The 19,644-nt window shown below is 42.9% G+C and overlaps 1 protein-coding gene across 1 annotated transcript; it reads left to right on the top strand.

The window, feature by feature from the left end:
* Positions 1-4,812: 4,812 nt before the first annotated feature.
* Positions 4,813-10,914, top strand: LOC311500344 (uncharacterized protein). The gene is made up of 7 exons (XM_084561687.1): positions 4,813-4,914; positions 5,102-5,317; positions 6,497-6,691; positions 6,928-7,097; positions 7,261-7,410; positions 8,726-8,898; positions 8,978-10,914. Exons 2-7 carry the CDS (start codon positions 5,141-5,143, stop codon positions 9,415-9,417), a joined length of 1,305 nt encoding a protein of 434 aa, XP_084417813.1. The 5' UTR covers positions 4,813-4,914; positions 5,102-5,140; the 3' UTR covers positions 9,418-10,914.
* Positions 10,915-19,644: the final 8,730 nt, after the last annotated feature.

A 19,644-nucleotide genomic window follows, 5' to 3' on the forward strand; every position in this document is an offset into this window, starting at 1 on the left:
GAACACATCACATATTCACACGTACATCCAGCTCCAAATGTACACGCACATACACACACATTTTTCACCCGATTAATTCTGACGAGTACAATACACACACACACAACTCTGCTGCAGAGCACTACCCAGAGGCAGCTCAAAACAGGTGCTCCTCCGAAGCAGACAGTTAAACTAATAAATCTTGCAGCAGAAGACTTTTTTTTTTTAATCTCTACTGGAAACAGAAAGATCCTCCTTCCAATTATGATTCAACACTTACCCTAAATCCTTATCTCTTTCTCTCCTCCTGCCTTGCTCTTTAATCTCTTTTCTCTGTGACATTTTTATGACCCCAAACATATTTAATCCTTTTACTTTATTTGATGAACAGTGTTCTGCTTGTTGCTATAAAACCCCTCAAATGTTGACAGGCTGGTGCAACCCGCCGCTATGTGGTGCACAGTCCTAACAATGTGAAGAATTGCGATAAGTAAGATGTTTATGTGATAAACTAAATATATGATGTCAAATGCTGTTACTTCATTGGGATGGGCTGTTCCGGCTGAACTAATTAGTATAATTTCTCAACTTTTTTCAAACATTTCCTTGAATAAATTGGCATTGGCAGCAATGTCTGGTATCAAAAATGTTTCATAGCAATTTTTCAAAAACACTGACACATTCTGGGCACCATAATACCCTCCTAGCATCTCACGGTCAGACACCTTGTAACATCAAAGTCCTCTGGAAACAAACTTTACTGGGTTGCAAGATAAATGACAGTGGCTAAAGGTAAGCCAGTGTCAGCTTTAATTAATGTTCCAGTTGGATTTATGGGGCTTTCACTTAACAACACGGGCTTTGCTTTTCTGTTCGGCTCCCTTTAAAGTTTAGCCTGTGACTGCTTTAATCAGCCCATGCTATCTGGACGTATCCATGTAGAAAGGAGACATTAATACTCCTTTCAACAGCTGTCATTTGCAATAATTAGCCCCGCTGCCGCTAAATGAACGCAGCAGCTTCACAAAATGGATGCCGCCTCGCGCACCAGTCACGGCGTGATGTATTACTGTACATTAAACTTGTTTTTATTCTCCTCCACACTCTGCAAATGATGGGAGGGGAGGGGAGGGGAGGGGAGGGGGAGGGAGGGAGAAAGTGTGGTGGGTAAAGGCAGAGAGAGAGGGCATAAAATGGAGGATGGAAGAGAAGAGAAAGGATTAGAAATTATGAAAAGAGGAGGGAAATGGAGGGGAAAGAGTGCACAGATCAATATAGGGCATAGATAAGGCAAATGAAAGAGGGACTTTGTATAATAATTTCATCATGTTGAACTAAGCAGTTCAGCCTTGGATGCAACGAGTTTAGGTATAGTGCTCTTTAATAAAATCGTCCATCAGCTCGCTTTATCCTGCAGGGAGTCAAGCTGGGCCGGAGCCTATCCCAGCTGGCAGGTCACCAGTCCATCCCAAGGCCAGCACAGAAAGACAGACATACTGATGGACAATTTAGGACCTAACATGCACGTCTTTGGAGAGAACGCACAGAGACACGAAGGAAAATGCTCAAACCCAAAACCTTGTAGCTGTGAGGCTAACTACTGCACCTCTAGACTGCACTATAGGGAAGACATTGCTGCTTAAACTGCAAGCAATGCGGGGCAAAAGCCCAGAGTTCAAATTCTGCAAAGATTAAAAACAAGCTGACTCTCACACACACAAACATGACTTGAGAAAACTGGCTACATGATGCTGTTGAGTGGTCTTATCACTGACATGTTATGAATAAGAACGACGTTTGGTCTGGCAATCATAAGATATATCCTACAGTATACAGTATGTTGTATAGGCCTCAGTATTTGACACAATTTCCCATTGGTGCCTGAATGCATCACAATAGGCCTCCTGACCTAAACAACAGAATGAGGGTCATTTTTCACGATGCTTCTGACGTATAAAAACACATAATGTCGCCTCCCTTTGTCTCACGCTCCACTCTGATCTACACGCAGACGCTTACAACAATACTCAGATGTGTCACAGCTTCCCACTCGGAATAATCTGTTTTCTAACAGAAATTTTAATTTGAGTTTTGAGTGGCGTTAGTTTTATAAAATGACACATTCAGCCTGAGATGATTTATATGTCTGTGAGGTTTCACGAGGGCTGTCATCTAGAAGGCTTGTAGGTGTGTGTATGTGCACGGTAGGCTGAGTCCATCTGTCATTCTCCTCTAACTTCTCTCTTCTGCAAACCACGCGTTTACTCTTCCTCTACTATTACTCTTCTCTTCCCTCTTCTCTTTTGCTTTTCTTCTTCTTTGCCCTCCGTTTCTGTCCCTTCTCTCTCCCATCATTTCATTCCTACCATCCTCTCTTCTTTCTCCCTTTTCATCTTCACTTCACTGTCAGATGGAAATGAAACCTTTACAAAGAGAGTGTGCAAAAACTGAGAAAGAGAGCGAGAGAGGATATATATTGCGCATTCATACCTCTTGCCAAACGCTGATGTGTGTTCGTGACGTGCGCACATTTAAATATTTACTGATCTCCGTTGAGTGTGAAGTGTGTCAACAAAACCAAGCATCCACGGACAGGGAGGGAGAGTGAAAGACGGTTGCGTACCCTTCCAGAGGCACAGCTCAGCCGGCAAACACTGCAACGAGCTGACAGCAGCTATCAACATCAACAATGGCAGGTGAAGAGGTGGAGAGCGGGATGGAAAGCAGACTGGAGGGAGGGAAAGGTGCATGGAGAGTTTAGGAGGAAATGTGGAAGAATATTTGTCTTGGGCCTGCTGCGTTAACTGTTCACTATTTTAATCGTCTCTGTCACATCAGCTGTGTTTAAAGAAAAAATATGTTTAACAGTCGTTCAGATCCCAGATTCTCAACTTTCCCAGGTAGATATGACACTGTAGCAGTAAGCCGGCATGCAGACAAGGTTTAATTTGTACTTTTCCTACTGAGCCAGAACAAAATGTATCTATTGAAAAGGAGAAATTTTCCTATTTGTGGCACAGCTGTTCATTTTAGGCCCTCTGCTTATACATGGATCAGCCACAACATTATGACCACTGACAGAGAAGTAAAAAACACTGTCCATCATGGATTATGTGGATGTTATTTAGACATGACACTTAGACACTTAGACATGTAGCACCCATCTAGACGAGATCAGGCACCCCCACCCCATAGCAATGACACTCCTTGATGGCAGCTGTGCATATGCAGCCAGACACAGGCACACACAAAAAAAAAACACTTTAGGAACAACTCAAAAAAAACATGAAAAACAGCACAAGATGTTGACCTGGCCTCCAAATTCCTTACACAATATTAGGAAGGTGGTCATAATGTTATGCATGATCTGCGTATCTGCCATGTAATATGAACACTAAAAATGTCAAAAATTTGGCATCACAAATTCACCAGACAACCTGATGAAATGTCCTTGCAGGACTTGAACAACTGTTTTGGTATTAAAACCAGTCGGGTGCAACAAAACCAGCTGTAAACACAACAGCATGCAATAATTTCAAACCTGAGAAACTAATGGCAAATAGTTGCATCTTGCAGACGCGGAGCATCTTCATTATTCATGTGGAGTTGTGTTCCTGGTCACTGGATGAATTAAGTCCAGTATTTAACTCAACTCTGTTTTGGTCTCCACCACTTCCTAAAGGAAGGCAGTTTTCTGATTACATCTTCATGTTAAATATTCCATAACGTTCACAGTTTAGTTGTAACATTTGAATAGTATCTGTTCTGTGCTGGGCTGCTAGCATTTCCCGCTGATCAAAGCTGGTAAAAGCTGCAAGACTTGCGGGCTGTGAAACACTACAAATGAAGCAAGTGACGCTGCAAATAGCAGTTCATTTAATTACAGAACGCTTCATTAAAACATACAGTATGTGTTCCTAATATATTGCCGCCTTCATGTTTGTTATCAGAGTGGACAAAATATTCTATCAGGATATAAGCAGTAATCATTAAGTACAACTGTCAGCTTTTTACAATTGCTTATATGTTTGATTTTCTGAATTGTTCACCAGCAGGGTGACCATTTGAATAAACACGACTGACCGCTAAGTACTTTCACCATCTGCTCCTATGTGACACTGACTGATAAAGTTTAACAGGGTCTGACAAGTGTTTCTGACACTGTTAAAATTGCCACAAAAAAATGACACCCCACACCTTAAATCCCCAGAATGATTTAAATGTCTTCATTAAAACTGATGTACAGGCCGTAGATGTACTCTGTGAGGCATTTCATTTAAACACGGCTGAGATATTCACAAAACTCTGACCAGACAGTGCACAAGCCCTTGTCCCAGTTAACAGAGAACATCTCTCACACTACACAAAATCCCAAATCCCCTTGCCCCATATTTTATGAAGTAAAAAAAAAAGTCAACATCACACCACCACCAAGGCCGCTGTTCCATTTAGCTAAATAAAAAAAGCTGAAAGCCCTTGGCCTATATTTTCAATGTTTAACACAGCCACAAAGAGTTTGTAGCTATTACTTTCATTCCCAAGGACCCCTTTCACAGAGGAGGGCTCCACTATGATCACTTTAAGATAAGAAAGGTTGCTAAATAGCTATTCTCAGAGGCCTTAATCCTCCATGCAGCAGCAAAGCCGTCCCAGGTTGAGCTCACTCAGGCTGACAGGCTGCAGTCCTTCATCCAGAGCAGGTGAACTTCCAGATCAGTGCAGCTAGGGGGAGATCTAGGTTTACTGCTGGGCTGCAATGAGCCGCTGTGTTGTCTTGGTGAGCGTCGTTGCTGCAGCATGCCGGGGGCAGAGGAAGAAAAGGGGAAGTGGACAGACAGAAGAGGCATGACTGTCCAAAACACTGCTCACTGCAGTGAGAGAGAGATTAGAAGTGACTGGAATGTTAGTGGCAAATGTTAGGGTGCTATTTTTGAGGTAATTTACAAATGTCACGTCTTGATGATAATAAATCAAATAGATATGTTGCAATTGTGTCTTTGAGACTTTCCAGACATTTGCAGCACATGTTAAAACCTTTCATTCCATAATGTGTGCTTTCTTAACTGTGTTTAGTAAATTTAATGTTTCGTTTTTTTCTTCTTCTTTTCTTCTTCTTCTTCAGTAAACACACACAAATATAAAAAAACAGATCATCATCATCATGGGCCAGCTGTTCTCATCAGAGGAAGAATTTTCTCAAGTGAAGGATGTGATTGGTTCTCTCCTCTACGATGCCATGTTGGAAGGCGGTGCCGTACCTGAGCTTGGAGTCGTCCACCCTCTCCTGCTAGCCAATCACGATGCCTCCCAGGCCCACCTCCAGGAACAGCTGCACCAGGTTAGTGAGATTTAAGCATACGCTGATCATCAGCCACAACATTAAAACCGCCAACCTGTTAAGTGAATAACACTGATGATCTCATTTTGTAGTGTTCTTCTGGGAAACATGGGTCCTGGAATTTGTGTAGATATTACTTTACAAACCAAGAACACCTCCCATGGCAAGGGGGTGTCCCTTACACCTTTCTATACACTGATCAGGCATAACATTCTGTTTCTTTTATTTCTCTGGATGCAGTGATTAATCCGACCACAGAAACAGAAAATGCACTTATTGAAATGTTCAGTGTTTGATATACACCAATCAGGCATAACATTATGACCACCTTCCTAATATTGTGCAGGTCTCCCTTGTGCCTCCAAAACAGTTGTGACTCATCAGAGAATGGACATGGGCCTTCTGAGGGTGTCCTGTGGTACCTGGAAACAGAATGTTGTTAGTGGGGGCCTTTGGGTCCTATGGGTTGAGGGGAGGGGCCTCAGTGGATCATCCCACAGATACTTGATCAGTTTGGGATCTAGTGAATTTGGAGGCCAGGTCAACACCTTGTGCTGTTTTTCATGTTTTTTTTTTAGTTGTTCCTAAACCTTTTTTTGTGTGTGTGTCTGTGTCAGGCTGCATCCTGCTGGGGATGGCTGCTGCCATCAAGGAGTGTCATTGCTATAGGGTGGGGGTCTGATCAAGGTGGATGGTACATGTCTAAGTAACAGCCACATAAATGCCAGGTCCAAAAGTTTCCCAGCAGAACATTGGATTGCAGAGTTGGCAAAATGTCATGGCTAATTGGTGTTTGTAAGTGACGATGATGATGCAACGAAACACTAATTTGACTCAAAGCAACTAGAAAGCATGCAGCAGGTACAGCAGATGAGCTGCTCATTGGTGCCCTTTAAATCCATTCAGCTGTGAAGTGCAGACTGAGATGAAAAGGAGCAGCAGGAAGATATTGTTGCCTTGAAACGAAAAGAAGCACGTTTTAAAAGTGGAGTCCAGCTGGTGATTGTAAAGAGGTTACAAATCGCTTAATGCCTAACCAGCAAGAACCAATATGATGAATGGATGAATGAATGATCATAAAGAATGGAGGTTAAACTGCTGGCCTAACATGTTTATTTTATTGAGACAGAGAACAGGAAACAAATGCTGTTTTCTGTCTTTCCATGAATGTTCGCATAGTTGCAGGGAGACATTGGGAATAGGGCGCCCACGTACCTGAGGGATCTGATTGGCCGACTGTCAGCCTTCTCGGATGAGCCGCGTCTGGCAGGCCTGGTGGGATTAGCGGTAACCGTGGTGATGGACATGGCTTACACATCATCGAAACCGTCATCGAGTGCAAAAGGGAAGTCAGGGGGGTCACATTCAACCCAGGTAAGAAAAAAATACTGAAGAAAGTAGTATGAAGAGAATATATCTCTGTAGATGTTTAATGTGCAGAATTTAACTTAACGAAGATTAACTACGTATTAAAAGATATATACTGACTGTATTCAACCTTCAAAGTTATTTTATTAATATCAGCTGATTAATATTTTTGACCTAAGTTATAACAGTTACCTGAACCAAGCTTTTAGAGCATCACCGTATACCTGAATGTCTCTCTGCAGCAGAGAGTCTGGGAGCTTCAGGAAATGATGGAGGAATACCTGAAGCGATGCAGGATCAGCCTGAATGATAAAAGCAAACTCATCCAGGACTCAGTCAGACTTGAGGCTGAGCTCAGCCTGATCCTCACCCAGCTAAAGACCTGTCTCCTGGGGGGAGACTGTGACTCCAGGTGAGAGAGTACAGCACAGAACAGTGTAGGAGTAAAGGACAAGATCACATTTTAGAGTAGTGTATAGAAAAGAAATATAGAAGGCATGGTATAATTGCACCAGAGTAAAGGATGTAAGTGGTCGTGAAGCACTGCTTTGTCCTTACGCTATCTACTTCTCCAGGTCTCTGAGGCACTGGGCCAGCGGAGCAGCATTTCACACCCAGATGTTGGTGCACCTGGCTGGTCTAGAGGGCAAGGCTGAGCCCCTGTCCGCAAGGGCAGCACTGGAGCAGTACAAAGAAGACCTGGCACAGATCATACCTGCTTACAGGTAAAGTATACCAGTCGACTTAGAGAGAAGATTTCTTTTGTTTCTTCCCATTAAAGGTGTCCTTGTGTTGCCCTCACTGGATCTAAGTGGGCTGCAAGTTGGACATATAATACATTCTCATTTGACTGTGTGGGGTAGATACAAACCAAGGCTTAGTTTCAAATACTTTAGGTTTTCCAAAAAAGTGAATTCAACACAGACTACATTCACAGGGAGACTAGTAATCTGCTAATAATCATAATAATAGCCCAATCAGAAAGAAAAACGGCTCACGTAATAATCTCAATCAGACCAGACCGCCCCGATCAGGCAGAATTTAGAAAAGAGCGAGTGTGTAAACCTCTGATAAATCCATTCAATAACAGGAAAAGCTCTCTCTGGTTGAAATAAACATATTATTTCTGAGCGTTTGCCCCAAGTAGAGTAAGGTAGGAGTTTTCAGGAGGGACAGAAACGTGGAAGTAGCAAGACAACTAGCAGTCCAGGCAGAAATCTGAAACGCGGTCCTCATACTTTGTGCATGTCAAAAAAAGTTCTAGTGTGACTCGTTTTTTTGTTGCATGCAAACACAGATATCTTTCAGTAAAGTTGGAGCATCTGATCAGGATGACCCCAGTCATGCTGAAGACATCTTTTCCACGTAGCCAAAGTCAGTGAGAGCTCCGGGGTGATGGTTTCAACAGTCTGAATAAACATTTGTGACCAGCAACATGCATTTACAGGAACCCCTCACACTGTCACCCCGGCGTCTGCTTTCTGTTTGAAAAGTTTTTGGCAGCGCCGGCGGACGACCCGCTGTAATGCACAAGACACAGCCCATGTACGAACACTGATTTTTCGAGACCATGTCAGACAGCCAACACACAGCACTTCAGTGGAAGCAGGAGCCTAATAAAGCACACTGACAGAGGAATCTACAGCCACACTGAGCCTGACTGCCTGCCTGTTTAGGAGACGAGCTCTCCAGCTCGCTCCAAGTATGACAGCAGAAACATACACACACACACAAAAAGAAAAACTCATCAGACTGTCAGGGAAGTGTAGCCTCATACTTTCAGCTTACATTTAGACTTTCTGCGTGCAGTAAAAATATCCAGGCAGACAGGCAATAGCTGCAGTCCTTACATAATCCAGAGCTTGAGAGTTTAACTGGAAGAACATGAAAGCTGGAATCAGTGAGTCTGAGAACAGGCAGCGTCTCAACCACATCCCTCTAATGTTTAGCTAAATGAATGAATAAAAGACTCTGAAATTTTCTGTTTTTTCCTCGTCCATGCCAACCACCCCATCCACCCCCCTGACCTCCTCACTCTAGGCGTTATAAGTCTAATACGATATGTGTCGTGAAATGTCGAGGGGGGCTCCTGGAAACGTCTGACCCTTCTGGAGAGCTGCCAGAGGAGGGTGCGATGACGGGACTCAATGTGACAGACAGAGAGACAGGAAAGAGTGTGACCATCCCTCTGTGTGGCATGGAGGCAGAGACAGGTAGGGCGCAACGAATTAGCCAGTAACGGCGCTTTTGCGTGTCTCGGCTGATTTAACTGAATTACGTTGAACTTGGCAGGGAGAAGAATGAGAGACACCGGCCCCGATATCAAGTCGTCCCCCACGTCGTCTACAGTCAACCTGGACCTGATCACCTCGGATCAGTATGCTCAGGCGTACCTGGACCGCCTGTTCTCTGATAAGGGGCCCGTGGCCGCGCTGGAGAGCTACTTTACCAAAGCTAGTGAGAGTCTGCGAACGCTAAGGACTGGACTGGGATGTGCAAAGAAGACAGGGGTGAGGAATCAAGTAGAACATGAAGGAGTTTTTCTTACGGACCAGGGAGGAGCAATGAATGAAGAAAAAATGGGCGACGCGGGGGAGATGGAGAGAAGAGGTGGAGGACGAGATGAGGTGGAGGGATGCAGTGAAAGAAATGAAAGTTTGAAATTGAGCATTGTTGAGACGCGGCCGGAGGAAAGCCTCGATCAGAATAATCAAGGGGCAACAAATGCTTAAAAGCACAGCAGCCATCCCCCACAATGAACGTCCACTACTGAAAAGAGACAAAAAGAAACCTGAAATGGTTCAACAATGTTCTTGTCACTCAGGGTGCTGAACACTTTACCAGCTTCACTGATTTGTCTGCCGGGCTTTGTGAACTGGCACAAGCTGCAACTATAGTTTTTGGAGTGCCTGTTGAGCTAAATACTAAAACAATTATAAAGTTAGAACAGATGTACAACAAGGCCCAAAACAAAAGGCTTAGTTACAGTCAGGCTGTAATCTGTGCAAATCCGATTACTGTTAATTTTGAGTCATGCACAGAAAAAGGGGCACCAGCACTGAGCGATGAGGAATTGCTAACAAAAACAAGAAGCTTACTGAAATACGTGTGAGTAGGACCTTGGTAAGAAAGTACAAATGTCGGACCTAAGCAGCAAACAGAACCGTTGGCCTTCGAGAACTAAAAGATGAGCCGAAGTGTACATCGCAGACCTTTGAGTTTCCTGTTGTGCAGACAGGTCAGACGTGTTTATAAATCAGGCATGAAGAACACCTCACAAACGTCCACGCTCGCTGGCTGTGCAGCATCTGCACTGAACGCAGCCTGTCACCGAGATTGTTGTATGTCGGGCACGTGGCCATGTTTCCAAGCAAAGGTCCAGGGAGAGTTCACCGTTCACTGTTGCTTAGAATTTATTGCATAATAAATGTAACTGTGCGTCTGCAGCTGCCATTCACTAGCCAACGTGTCGAGGGGACGTGGATGAGATTCAGTTGCAGTCAGTGTGCCGTGTGCTACCAGCTTATAGGACGGGGATGCCACCTTGTGTGGAGGGTGCAAAATAGGAAATATGGCAAAAATTGAAAACAAACAATCGTTATATTTGATGATGGAGATTATGATGTGGATTATGATAGTAGTCACAGCTTTGCATCAGTGAAGCCCTTTTAAAGTATGTTACTGTGGTTTCTAATTGGTGCAGTGAAACAGATATCTGTGCTGGTAATGCAGTTTAGACAAGAGGTCAGTAAGGGAGATCAGCCCCCCGTACGTTCTGTTTCCTTTCCTCTATAGTGAATTCGGGCCTTTCCTGACGCTCTGTTTCCTCACACCTCATTCCTTTCTGCTTTCAAAATCCCTTCATTCTGAAAGTGAAACCCTGGATTATAAATCTGTCACTTCAGAGCATCTATCGTGCAGCTCTCCTCCTCCCCGTCTCCATCATTTCCTGGTTGTCCGAGGAGTCTCCGCCAACAACCTTCATCTGCTGCTCCACCACCACCTGCGTCTAAACTGTCCTTAACTTCCTCCATCGTCTGGGACTCACGCAGATACAGTCTCTTTGGTGTCTCTACTGTAAATGTTCACTGTTCACTCCTACTTGATCTCACCTGATCGAAATAAAGTAACACGTGCATGTGTGTGAAAGCTGAAAACAGCCTATCCAAATGTTATTGTGTGGCATTTAGAGTACTTTTGTTGAGGGAAAAAAAAAAAGCTCTGACACAAAGTAGTGTTACTTTAGCTGGTAGAAAAATGCGTCCAAATTACTTGAATTTAAAAGGTCAGAAGCTCAACAACCCGTCTGCCGCTTGCACAGGGCAATTTTGTCTACGTATGTGAAAAGAACTGCATCCTCAAGGGGGGCATTTTGAAGAGAGAGGTGGCACTCAAGCGCATCTCACTTAGAAAGGTTGAAAAGGCGCTTTCCGTCTCCGCGTTGTGGCGCGGCGTGCAGCAGGTGGGCGAGCGGCACGGGAAGGAGCTCTTATGCGGCGGAGCTGCGGCGCCGTGTGAATGTCAAGCCCGGAGGGCCAGAGAGTGCATGGATTTCTGCGTGGGCGTGCTTTAGCGGGGGCGTGTGAGCATGCACGCCTGCCTTTGTAGGTCGAGACTGAACAAAGACGTGGACGTGAAGGATCAAGGCTTGTGTGTCACCTGTGTGATTAAAAATAAAAAATAAAATGAGCACCAAAAGAAAGTTGTGTGATTTATGGAATAAGGGATAATAATGATGACAGGCAGAGAGATGGGGGAACGGTACAAGTGGTTGATGTATGTCAGGTCTTTGTAGCTGTCGATGAATCACACTTCATGGCTGCAGTTACTGGTCTCTGCTCTCCTAATGCTGTCTGATTGGTGTTATTACTCTGGCTCTTTTATTCGCTTCCTCCCACTTTCTTTCATTCCTTCTTTCTCGCTGGTTTTAAAAAGTAAGTCTGATTGTCTTGGTAAACACAAATCAGTACCTGCATCACAAAGAAGCACATATGAAATTAAAATCCTTTGTGTTGTTTTTTTTTAATCACTCTCTATGTCCCCTTTTCTTATCACTAGCGACAGCTCTTTCTATAGGTATTTCTTTTCATCTCAATTACCCTGGAGTCTCCGTCTCTATTCTTAAATAATGCTGCATTTTTCTTGCATTCATCTTTGTTCAGACTGATTTATTGACACGGCGAAATGTTCCTATTTCAGACCGGTATTCATAAAGAAAGAGAATTGAAAAAGGCTGATGATCATTGATCCAGAAAACAAACGCTGTAACACGGCGTGACTTCAAAACAATCATTATTCATTAAAGACAAACAAGCTATTGTTGTGTAGAAACCTGTGACGTTCTGACTGCACAGACAAGATTTCACAGTTTTTATTAAGAAGCAGAGTCACACTTTAATAACCAGCACTATATATAATTACGTCTAAATCACATGGAGAAAGTTATCACTGCACTGGCGTAGCTTGATTAAGGTCACGGGGGCTGCAGCCCGTCACAGCCATTTCTACACACCTTTTATTTTCAGTTCTCTGTATTTCAATTCCACAGTCGTTGTTTTATGATGCATATCTATCCTGAAGGAAGGAGCCCTCCTCCGTTCCTATCTTTTTTTTAAAGAGTGTTTTCCTATTCCAGTCATCAAGTCCTCAATCAAAGTCAAGTACTTTCTCTGGTTTTGAGGACACATGTCATTTTTGCTTACGTTTGGGTAATTTGGCCCCAAAAATTACTCACTAACACATATTCTTTGTAATTCACAATGAGAGGTGAAATCGAATTGGCTGATTAGTGACCTGCTCCATTTATGGACACAATGAAAATTCTATTGTTGGAGCAGAGAGTGGTTATTAAACTGCTAACCCCAAATCCTTTATATGCTGTACATACAAGGTCACTTCAGTATTTACACCATTACATACACCGATCAGCCACAACATTATGACCACTGACAGGAGAAGTAAATAACACTGACCATCTTGTGACAAGTCAGTGTTCTGCAGGGAAATTTTTGGACCTGGCATTCATTCGTGGTCACCCAGACCAGACCAGGCACCCCCACCCCACAGCAATGACACTCCTCTGTCCTGATCTGTGTATTTGAAGGTTAGAGTCGGCCTATGGGTTGCTAACTGCCTGCAGTCGTTTTAAAAATGTGCACAATATTAGTACTCAGAAACAAGAAAAGAGACATCTCAACACTTCAGACATCATTTACACTGAGCACAGGAGAATAATCACATAATCACTCATGCATACTGCATGCAGATGCAACATATGAGCATATACACATACACATCTGTACCTGCAAATTTATTTGTATCCATGTCAAAACTCATTTAATTTGAAGAATTTACTTGATTGTGTTTGTTGTTTGCTTTCTACTGCCTCTCTGTCCTCCTTATTCTGGTGGGATCTGTGTGGATAGAACGCTAAAAGGGTTACTCCCATTTCTAATGTAAACCCTGAGGAGGGTCAGAGTGTGTTTGCTAAGTAGGGTTACTCTACTTGATGGCTTGTTTTTATGTAGGAGTACATACAGGTGTAGTCAAGAGCCTCCATGTCTGCGTCTACCTCCTGTGTGTGTACTCGAAGGCGCCGACATGTTCCTTATCCCGTCCCCCCTCCACAGCCCCGAGTAGTGTTGTGTGTGTGTGTGTGCGTTTGCGTGCGAGTGTGTGTCCGCGCGTTGTGTGCTGCATTTGGTTGTCGCGAAAGCGTCGCCGCGGCAACCGAGAATCGCCACAGTAACTCGACATCATCACATCGCCCACAGGCTCTCAGCAGAGAACAGTCGCTGACACAGAGTAACCTGCTGTCGAGTGTGTGTGTGTGTGTGTGTGTGTGCGTGAGTGTGTGAGTGTGTGGGTGTCCGTAAGTCAAAGAGATGAGGACTTTGTGATCAACTTGTGCCAAGAGTAAGGGTGGAAGACAAGCGAATGAGACAAGGAACAGAGAGAACTGGAGGGAGGGAGGAAGGGAGAGAGACACGATGACGGGCCAAAGAGAAGAGTGACAGATTGATGGAAGGAGATAATGAGGGAGAGAAAAGACAGGCGGACTGTAAAAGGATGACGGACAGGGCAGAGGATAAAGCTGCTGATTTTTAACGTTTTAACTATTGTCAACAAAATCTCATGAAAAGATTAAAACACCAGTGAGTGTACATTACTGAAGCATTCCAAAAATCTGAATTTGTCTCATTCGTCTGTGACACAGAGGACGCATTGTAGTCCCAGACACATTGATGAACCGCACAGATGTCAGAGTCTCTCAGAGCAGTTGTTTGTGCGTGCTTGGGAAGATAGTTTGTGTAACAGAGCCAAAGTAATGAGACTAGAGGGCCTTAAGGTCACGTGGGGTGCAGGCTTCATGAAAACTACATCTACGGACCCAGGGGCTCTAAACAAAAATTGGTAACACAACCATACAGAGACATGGATTTTAATTCCTGGTAGGGAATTTATTAAAGACTAATGAAAGGAGAATGGGGTTTAGGACCATCTGCTTTAGCACTACACGATGAAAACACTAATCTTTCACAAATCTTCTTAATTCTGAAGAAAGTGTACGACACTCAGGAGATAATTTGAGACACATTAAAGTTAATCCTGCTCTTCCCCCCACCTCACCTTGGTCGTCTTTAGTGTGCATCATATTTTGAAGTGGTGCAAAAGGACTCCGCTTTAAAGTTATCGAATACGTTTAAAAGGATTTTTTTTAATTTTTTAAAGTGCCTCTGTAATTGCCCCTTGGGGACAAATTATGTTTGTAATTGAACTGGTTCCCAATCAGTTTTTATTGCTCTGTTTAAGACCCAATATTAGGGTCTGCTAGCACCCTGTCCCACCCTCTCAGCCCTCTTTAGTTGCATTTCCTCTTCTGAACATTCTTAGCATATGAATCGACAATTTCTTCTTAACCATCAGACGTGAATTTGAACTATATGTAAAGCAAAGTGATGTTTAGTCCATAGAGCTGCCCATCAGATCATTTTATCCACCGTCATTAGCGGAAAAATATTGATTAGTGCGGCTCTGAGGGTTGAATAAAGCTTACGTGTGAATGCGCCACACCCGTAGTTGTGCACGTCTTAGCCCATTAATTCTAAAAGGCACTCACTTTGCATTATATTACAGCCATACAATGTTAGGCTCTTAGATTGATTTTCAAGTCCGCCATCAGATTCAATTCTTTTCCTTAAGGGAAAATTAACATTCATTGACTTGGCACTTGCTTGAGATAGATAATCAATCACAATAAACAATTAATTCATCAAAGGTCTGTTACAGTCAGCTGTGACCAGGGACTCCCTATTCTTCAGTGGTGGTTACTTGGTGGTTGCTTTCATTTCCAAATAAAATGTAACTTATAAATGTATAACCCCCTTTGCGGCTGACTGTTAAGTGCATTATCAAGGAAAGAAAATCTTCTTAGCTAACATTATAAAAAGTTTCTTACCCAACATGATAAAAGCTGCACTGTTTATGTTGTAAGCAGCATGCATAAGCCCATGTCAGTCATAGAAACCATAGCAATAAGTCATTATTTCAGAATACTGCTCCTAGAGACTCTGAATATTTTTGTCTGACTGTGGAAAATATATATAGGAAACAAAGGGGAAGTTTATTCCGTAAAAGATCATCCACAGGTGCAACCACACACCCCCCAAGACTTCAAATGAAATTGACGAAGCTTAAATTTAGCTGGGAATGTAAAGCAGAGGTGCAAATCTTCCTCCATTTTGCAGCCTGACACAGGCACACACACAAAAACGCTTTAGGAACAACTCAAAAAAGCACAAGGTGTTGACCTGGCCTCCAAATTCACTAGACCCCAAACTGATCAAGTATCTGTGGGATGATCCACAGAGGCCCCTCCTGTCAACACATAGGACCTAAAGGCCCCCACTAACAACATTCTGTTGCCAGACACCACAGGACACCCTCAGAAGGCCCATGTCCATTCTCTGATGAGTCACAACTGCTTTGGAGGCACAAGGGAGACCTACACAATATTAGGAAGGTGGTCATAATGTTATGCCTGATTGGTGCATATCAAACACTGAACATTTCAATTAGTGCATTTTCTGTTTCTATGGTCGGATTAATCACTGCATCCAGAGAAATGAAAGAAACAGAAAAACTGACAAAAGGATTTGAAAGAATGTGTCGTATGAGGGATTACTGTACGCAAATTAAATGGGAACATGGAAGATGGCATTGTTCCTGGGACAATTTCTGGACTGACAGGGTTCTTTTAGATGCTCCAACAATGCCTTGATTGGTACTGCCTTTCCCCATGTGTGAGAAACTGAAATTGAAATTCACACAGGCTTGTATTGTATGCTTCAAGCAAAATTAGGACTCCTACATGTCTTCCTATCTAAATATTCGCTGCAGTTTTTAAAGGCACCTAGAAACTCACAGTAGGCAGGAAGGAATATGCATGTGCAGTTACACACACATATGCCACACGCCGGATCTGGGGGGAAAGTTCATGCTCTGGTATTTGCCTGACATTTAACTTCAATCCATTCCATGTGTGTGAAACACCTGCTCTAACATGGCACATTCACGTTTCCATCATTTCAGAGGACATTACGTTCCCTAATTCCAACCATTTTTCTATTGTTGACACTCACCTTAACCTTAAAACAATTCTACATTCTAAAATGTTATGATTTATTATGAGAACATGTTTTTCGTTAGCAGAGGGAAGACAGGTCCCCACAATGTGCCTGTAAACTTACTTATCTTTCCACAGCATGAGTGATACAAGCAAACACACACACGTACATCTGGCCATTACTGTAAGCCTGTCTATCAAGACAGTCAAGCGGGAAGCAATTTGCGGGGGTGGAAACCAGCAGTATTAGTGCCATGTGATGATAACCCTAACCCTGGCATGTAGGTGTTTACTGCACATTTTGTGTGTGCGCGCGCGAGACCTTTAGTGATGGACCCATTATTAAAAACTAACCCCCTGGCCCGGCCAGACGTCCTCCTTCCTCTCCCCTTTTCCTACAGGCTTGACATTTCTGCAGCACAAAGGCCACTTGATCTGCTGTTTGTGGAACAACAGTGTAGGAGAGGGAAGACTCTGTATTAGAATGACAGAAGACAAGGAGAATCAAGGAGATATGAAATAAACAGAATACCCAGTTCAGAAAAATGCCAGTGGTCTCTTCTGATGACAGTGGTCAAGATGTCATGCAATAAAAATGCCTAAATATACTAAATATTTTGTCATTTTCTTGCATTTGACAGTGGATTTAGAATTTCACGCATATGCATAAATTAAGTTTGGATCATGGAGGAAAACAATCTTTGTTTTGCTATGCTATCCTGTGCTTGTGTCATGTCATCATTGGAATTTGTTGAGAAATACAACTGTCTATCATCAGCATAACAATGATTTCGGTACATTACAGAGACTAGAATGTACAGAACATAATGGGACCATGAATAGAGCCTTGGGGTACACCACATGTTCACAAGGCAGATGTTGATACGTGAACAGTAAATGTTACGAGGCAAATAACATTAAAAGCACGCCCTATAAGTATCTCGCACATAATGTTGTCCAAATTTATCAAAAAATGGACATGATTCAGCTTTCAGTTTGTCTACAGATGTATTTTATGCTTTCTGTTAAACCACAACACCATCTCTAAACATGTCAGGAATTTTGCCAAATGATTAAATATGTCATGCCTGTTGTCAGAAGAACTTCTTCACCACCACAGATTCAAATCACATTCAGGTCTCCCCTCGCCACCTTTATCAAGAAATTTGAGCACTAGTCTGGCAGTTATTGGTATTCCAGTGCTGACCCTACTCTCATCCTCAACCTCTGAGACAGACATTTTTCTGTCCTGTCTCAGAGAAAGAAAAAATGCCATGGTCTAAAGAAAGGTATGATCTGTGATATTGTAAATGAATGTCTAGATGGTGAAACTACAAAAAACTGACACAGTAAAACACATACCGGAGAGTTTCCTTTACTGGACACCACAGTTGTTGGTTTTATTTAATAAGTATTTAAAGTGCCTGATGAGCTCTACCTGGGCCCTGGATGTGAAAACTGGAAGTGAACAAGGTGGATGAGTTTCAAACCGATATGACAGCTCACAGCAGCAGAGGAGCTTGAATGCAATGACTAGCTGATTGAGAAAGTGCCAGAAGGTGGTTACGTTGGAAACTCCCATAATCAGCTGATGAGGCAGCGAGTGAGGAAAAAGTCTCCCTGATTGAAGTCTGAGCTTCATTTCAATAATAGAATGCTTTGAAAGATTCAGAAAAATGCTTCACACAACTTTGTCACCACATATCTGGTTGACAGTGGGAAAAGGTGGTGGGCAGCTGAGGAGCAAAGGCTGCTGGAATGAAGATCGGAAGATGCAACAGGAAAATATAAATCAAACATAACGCACACACACTGAAAATATGTCTAACCAGGCAATACAAGAGAAAACACTCTTGTAGCCCCAACAGGTGAAGTTACACATGAGGTATGTCTTGACTAAAGATCAAACTTACTTTCCGATTGTGAAACATCTGAAATGTTGGCAAGGAAACCAGAAGATCAGAGGACTTTCTCACTTCTTAGAATACATTTGATACACCGCTTAAAGCAAATGTGAGCCTTGTTTCACAGTGTTTTTATATTTCAATAAGGAGAGATTAGGTGGAAGTCTGTACAGCACATTTGTTGCGGAAACTTGAGCATGCAAAGTATTTTGGTGATTAAACTGTGAAGAGTGACGGTGTCAAGTCCCAGACGGAGGAAGAAAAGGAAAGGACCCCTGCAGAGCTAGATGCTGGTGGAGGCTGAGCAGCAGATGGAGTTAGCAGGCGGTTAGATGGAGACGTCTGATGAAGACTAGCAGGACGACAAGGAAGGGGTGGAGATGGAGAGGCAGGGGGTTGCTAAAGGCAGAGTGAGAGTGGATTTAATGTATGGGGTGGGAAATGATTTGCTCAGTGGTGACATAGAGATTGAGAATTAAGTGATTTTAACAGTATGGGAAAGCAGACGAGATGAACAAAGGTTAGAAGTACTTTTTTCAGTAACTGTCTCAAGACGCTTTACAGAACCCAGACTGAAAGAGGAAGGGAAACAGAATGTGAAGGGGTAAAACGTCTTTAATAACCATTTGCTTCACTAAATATAGACAACAGGAAGTACAACATATGACAAAACATTATTTAAAATCCCTTTAGCACCTGTGTAAGAACCCTGAATGTCAGAACCTTTCGTAATGCATGTGCTTTCACCGAGCACTGACAGCTTAAACAAAGAGAAGTGAACAGTATAGAAAAATCAAGGCTGGTCCTGTTGTCTCTCTCTGAAGCAGTTGTGTACAGTTTGACAGCCGATGCACACTGTCTGACAGTTTTAGGCTTTGTTTAGCACTCAGCAACAACCACGCGCACACACACACGGACATAAATTCACAATAATTTCATAGCGTGCTGACCGTCAACCAGACAAGAACCTGTCTGGAAATCAAATGTGACAGCCTAATGAGATTTTAGACAAAGATGGCAGCAGGTGATTAATGAAAAGAGCCAGGGCCTGGAAGCAAGTTAAACAGCAACAGCAACGGTCTCTTCTGCTGACTCACTCATAAATATACACATCCAGCAGGCAGCAAACATAATAAAAAGAACATCTCACCAAAGGCTCTCACAAGAACCTAACCATTACTCAGCTGCTTTTCGACAGTAAAAACTTTGACCGTTTGCATACCCACGTGTTTATTTACGATTTGTTTATTTCTATAACTAGTTTACCCTTCCCCTCACCAAGAAGCTTCATTCTTCCAATGCTACTTTGGATTTTATATATATTTTTTTATATTGACAGCCACTTTACTTCTATGTGAAAACAGTTTACATCAGTCCTAATACTAGTTGTACACATTTATACTAAGAAAATGACCATTTGCTGCAAACTG

This window comes from Chelon labrosus (genome assembly GCF_963514085.1).
Source record: "Chelon labrosus genome assembly, chromosome: 15".
NCBI classification, from domain to species: Eukaryota; Metazoa; Chordata; class Actinopteri; order Mugiliformes; family Mugilidae; genus Chelon; species Chelon labrosus.